Source organism: Homalodisca vitripennis, chromosome 4, assembly GCF_021130785.1.
Source record: "Homalodisca vitripennis isolate AUS2020 chromosome 4, UT_GWSS_2.1, whole genome shotgun sequence".
Taxonomy (NCBI): Eukaryota; Metazoa; Arthropoda; class Insecta; order Hemiptera; family Cicadellidae; genus Homalodisca; species Homalodisca vitripennis.
Genome location: NC_060210.1, coordinates 54,902,586 through 54,908,631, shown reverse-complemented (window position 1 = coordinate 54,908,631; position 6,046 = coordinate 54,902,586). Strand labels below are relative to the sequence as shown.

Sequence of the window (6,046 nt, the reverse complement as noted above, 5' to 3'; positions counted from 1 at the left end):
GACGTAGAAGGCTCCGGTTGTGTTCCACTGCTTTGCTTGCGTTGATTTAATTTGTAGTCATTAATATTTCAAAGTAGCATTAATTGTCCATTTTTCAAAGTTGTAACTGTAAAACTAGTAAGAGAATTGAAAACCTTATACCGTAATACGTTTATACCAGTGTAATTCAGTTCAGTGTAATAAGAATATGAAAACCCAAAATTGGGAAGATACTAAAACGATAGGATTTAAAGAAACGAGGAGAGTAAGTGAATTTACGCTCCAGGCGTAAAAATATGAGTTTGAGTTTATGTTGATTATAAAATTGAAATTTAAAAAGTATAAAGTAATAATTATTATTTCATATGCAATGAAGAACATAAAACATTTTGTAGTAGTAAAGTATTGGGTTTCATAGAAGATCTAAGACTTTTAACTTTGCATCTGAGTTAGAGATGCTCATAATACTGGTTCAAATACTATCAAATGAAATCGTGTATTTGTCATTGACAATAAAATTGCATAACAAACGTCAGAACTAACATAACTAAATTAATATACTACACTAACTTAATTACACTACATTCCTGTCAGATAAGGAAGCATTAATAGAATAGTATTCTTTGTTTAAAAGAAACCATTTCACATTTTTTCCGGAACACAGGCATACTCTGTACAGATTTGGGTATACCGGAATAAATAGTTGTTTTTCGTGACTACACGTGACCGCAGCAGTTATAATCGTTACTGTTAACTGTGTACACTGAACCAGGTAAACCCCCACCTATTTCATAACATCCTCGCTTAGGCACTAGAAAAAGGTAGGCAGAACAGGGCTAAAAGTAGATCGGCCTCTCCTTTTGTTAAAAGAGTGAATAAATAGTAAGAAATAATGCATTTTTATTCTATAAATATTATACACGATAGATTTGCAGTACGCTTTGGAATTGGTTAAGATTTTAGATCAATACATACAATAACATACATAAACCCATTTTGATTTTATAGAGTACTAGCTTACCCTGCGCGCGTTGCTACGCCACCAACTAAAATAAATTTGAAGGAAATATTCAATAAATTTGAAGGAAATATTCAATACACACATATACAATTCATTTTGAGTCACCTTATTGATTTTGTTCATTCCGAAAAAATTGTGACATTGCAGCGTTTCGATTAAATTCGATATTTATTGAAGGGCTGTGGGATACACAATATTTCTTGTTTTTCCATCTGGTGCGTAAACAAATAAATCAGAAGGTTTTCCAACGCGTGAGCAAGCCACATAGAGCTGCCCACGTGAGAAGCATGGATTCTCCAAATTCAATCCACATACTTGCAACGATTGTCCTTGTGCTTTGTTGATAGTTATTGCGAAAGTGAGTCGCACCGGAAACTGCAAACGTTTAAATTCGAATGGCATATTTGTTGGGATCATTGGGATACGTGGTAACAGTACGTCTTCACCTTTGAATTTTCCAGTCAAAATTGTTGCCTCGATAACATTGTTCATCATTTTCTTGACTGAGAGTCTGGTTCCGTTACAAAGTCGTGGTGGATTTATGTTTCGAAGAAGAATGATGGGTACGCCAATTTTCAATATAAGAACGTGCGGTGGCATGCCTGGCAAATCAAGCGAATTCAAAAATTCAGTTGGATAGTTGATAACTTCGTCTTGATTCACCACAGTATCGATGGACTTATATATTGTTGTTTCGCCAGGTATTCCATTCTGAATATTGAAGTTAATGGTATTGACATCGATATTTTTGGCTGCTAATATAGCACGCGTACTGAGCCACTGAAGATTTTTGTAGCTTTGTGCAATGTTTGGAAAAACTTTTTGCACCAATTCATCTATGCTTTTTGTGATCTTACAGAAGTTTGCTGGCAAGGTGATACATTGCGTAGATTCATCAATTTGCACTCGCCCATTTCCAATATCCATCAATTGTTTTGCAAAATTTTCAGCCGATGCATCCTGTTGTAGTTGTACACGCATGTTGGTTTTCAAAATCAATTTCTGTATATGGCGCCATAAAACTGATGATTTGAGACATGCATTAAGTTCGTCAGCGGGTGTTGAACGTGGTATAACCGGCAGCGTTTGTCGAAAATCACCAGACAATAAAATGAGTGCGCCACCAAAGATCTGTTCATTTCCTCTCAAATCTCGCAGTGTACGATCAATTGCTTCCAATGCTTTCTTGTGAGACATTGTACATTCGTCCCATATGATAATTTGACACGTTTGGAGTAATTTGCCCATTCCAGAGTTTTTACTGATGTTGCATGTTGGTGTCTCAGTGTTTTGCAAATTCAACGGCAGTTTCAATGCTGAATGCACTGTTCGGCCACCATCCAAAAGAGTTGCCGCAATTCCAGATGATGCAATGGCCAGTGCAATATTATGTGATCGTATGGTTGCCAGAATGAGTGAAAGAAGAAAAGTCTTCCCTGTACCACCAGGCGCATCTAGGAAAAATAGTCCACCACTCTGTTCTGTAATGGCACGCATAAATTTGTCATACGCAATGCGTTGTTCTGGAATCAACTGCGGAAGATTTATCTGAACAAATTTCCCCAATTCGACAGTATCAAAGTGTGTTTCTCGTTGCAAATCACGATCGAAAAGGTTGTTCGCTGGTCGGTTTGGATCAGGCATTCCCAGTTGCACCAGTGCCTTGTTAGTAATTGCCAAACATATATCTTCAATCAAAATCAATGCCTCATTATACACGTTTGGAGTGAATTGAATGTCCGAATTTTGATTCGCAATGCGCAAACGATGTAGAATGTCTTCACTCATGTTGTCCTTGTATTTTTCCCAAAGATCGTTTGGATTACATGGGAAACAGGTTGTTAAAATGATAGCAAATAACGTACGTATTTGCTGTGGTCGAGCAGTATTCGATGCATCAGCGAGTGCAGTGTCCCAATGGGCATCATTTTCAAGAAGATTTAGTTTCTGGCAAGCTTGATGATAAGTGGCGCATAACTGACCGTTGACTGTCCTTAAATCTTGGAAGGACATCGGTCCACGTACATTGATTAACAGCAATCGCAAATAGAAACATTCGGTATTGTTCGGGTGAACAGTGTACAGACGACCCAATGCGTCACTGGAATACAAATTGGGATGTCCTTCAACTACTTTACCTTGTTTGCGACGTTGAAACTTTTTAGCCGATGCATTCCACGTGTAGAATTTCGGTACCTCAGAATAAAGTAGAGTCTTTGCAAAATGATCATCTTGGCACAATGAGTAAAATGCAGTTAAAGTTGTTGCCGGTGGAACCAATGCTCTTGCACGTACATTATCTGTTGTGAAGTACACGCGTTGTCCATTCTCGAGATGCACTGCCAAATGTACTACTGTTGGATGTCGTTCATGGATTGGAAATGATAAGATGCGCCATACTGCTTCATTGCTGCTAATGTAGCGTCCAAGTTGGTATTGGTTGATTTCATCGAGCGGTGCCGCTACATTCCCTACTCCGAAGACTGCCATGTCACTTCCTTTGTTGACATACTTGCAAATGTATTTAATCGACTTTACTGAATTGCAATACTCAACATTAATGTGTGCTTTGAAGGTCTTTGAGAGCAATGGTGAATATGGAACAACCCAACGATTATCGACTTCGACATTAACGTTTCGTACTTTCAGAACGATGGATTTGCCGCCATCTTCAACTGATCGTCGACGATACAGTGGGTATCCGTCATTGCCAGTAATGGTCTCAGAAACCAAGTTTCTTGGGTATCGTTTCGTGCATTTCCCATCAGACATGCATGGTGAATTGTTATTAAATGCGCCACATGGACCATGAATCATATTTTTGGTAACGACGTCGAATAAGTTTGAATCAATGTCTTTATCTGGTATTTCTGCTGAGATGATTTGGTCAACTTGATTTGGCGTAATTTTATTGACTAACCAAATCAAAATATGTGCATGTGGCAATCCTCTTTTCTGCCATTCAATGGAATACATCCAACAGCGTACCTCTCCAAAAACACGATGCTTGATAATAAAATCCATGAAAGATTTCAATTTTTGTTTAAATACGCGTGCGGTAATGTCATGGCGGTCCGAAGATGATTGTCCAGCTAACAGAAGTTCATTAATTTCATCCCACGTAGGATTGCATGTAAATGTGATGAACAAATCTGGACGACCGTATGCGCGAACGTATGTTATCGCATCTTGTGCATATTCATGCATGTACCGTGGACTTTCCGGGAATGTCGATGGTAATATGACCATTCTTCCTAATTCGTTTGGATTCTTGTTACCATCATTAACGATTGCGTCTCGTAAATGGATGTACTCTTCAGACCGCAACTTGGTTTGATTCAATCGAATATATAAGAGTCGTTCGGTTTCAATCTTCGCGTACATGTCGACAATGTATTGATGGAACAATTGTCGACATTTTAGTATGTGGTTCTCAGCGTCTTGACGAATCATCAATCGATACGAATAATAATTCATAGCACTGACTTTCTTATTCGTTTCCTCGTCTGTTTGTGGATTTCTCATTTTGATGTTTAAATGATATCCATCTTCTCCTCGCCAAAACAGAATCGGATACTGTAATCCGTCGTATGAACGATGAGTTTCGGAGACTCGTTGAACGTCACCACTTCTGCGATGAAGAATTATGTCGCGTGATTCGAATTCTTCGCCAACTATCACAATCGCCACTTCATCAACTGTTGGTGCATTAAATTGTCTTTCGTATTGGCCAACGGGTCTTTTATCTGCTCGAATTACAACTGCGTAGTCATCGGCTGGCATTTGTTGAATGGCGGTTTTAAACAACTGAACTAATTCATTGTGTTGATCGAAAAAGGCTTGTAACGCAGCCACGATTTCTCGTTTAGTGCCTGCATTGTAATGACATCGTTGTTCAATTTGTTCATGACTGTTTGCCATGAAATAAATTTGAAGAAACTTGTGATCTGCGTCCGGCAATGGTAGCAGCGATCCGGCACGATGATAAATTTGCCCTTGCACTCTAAATGTTGGCATGTAATTTTCACGCACGATGTTAGTTGCACCGAACGATGTCATTTGAAAACATGAATTGTATTTGCGAATATTTTCCAAGAAATGCTTCGATTCACGTGTAACACCTGATAACAACGTTGATAGTGGTTCGGGTGGTGGATGTAATTCTGGCAGTATAACTTTTCCATTGGCACAGCACATTCCTGGTGTTTCATTCTTAAATTTAAGGGCGCCACAATACATACAAATTTTATCCATTTTTCCAATGACGACACTTGGATGAAGACTGTAATCATTATTACTATCATAATAGAATGCAGCAAGATTTAAATCAATGTGCAACGTTCGTCTTGATCGAACGTTGCTTATTCTAATATTTTGCAGCCTTCTTTCCCGTTGTTCAGTTGTCTCAGACGAACGGGCCTGAGTAGTACGTATTCGATTAGTTTCCAACCTCAATTTTCGTTGTTCAGATGATTCCTTCGAACGGGTTTCAGCGGCATGTACTCGAATATTTTCCAGCCTTTAATACTCGTTGCTCGTCTGATTCTGAGGCTCGTATTGCTCTTTTCTTCCGAGCTTGAGGTGTAGATCGACCAATTGCTTGTCGCTTTGGAGGCATAATTGTACGGGAACAACGTAAAAAATGCGTTTGAATTTATAAGATGTTAATCAGCACTCCGAATCACATAATGTATCCGATCCAATTGAACCGGCTGTTCACACACGGATAGATGCTTTCTAACTTTATTAATATTATTAATATTAATCCTTCATAACTATTTAATTGTACTTACATTTTAAATAATTTGACAGCTCTATATTTTATAATATACAAAGAACAGCTGATTAAAAATTTGAAAAGACGTTAACATATGTTTGCTGCAATGCATTTCTTATGGGTATTTCTGTAACCAGTGGGGCGGAATCCTGAATCGGGAAAGGGATAACATCAATGGGCATAGCATATAAACCTTCTCCGTGGAAAAATACATATACGTACAAATTTTCATCATGATCGGTCCAATAGGTCCAATAGTTCACGATTCC

At 38.3% G+C, this 6,046-nt stretch overlaps 1 protein-coding gene across 1 annotated transcript; it reads right to left on the bottom strand.

Annotated features, from left to right (window-relative positions):
• Nucleotides 1–1,168: 1,168 nt before the first annotated feature.
• Nucleotides 1,169–5,059, bottom strand: LOC124361025. Its single transcript, XM_046815062.1, has one exon. It carries the CDS (start codon nt 5,057–5,059, stop codon nt 1,169–1,171), a length of 3,891 nt encoding a protein of 1,296 aa, XP_046671018.1.
• Between the last annotated feature and the right edge of the window lie 987 nt (nt 5,060–6,046).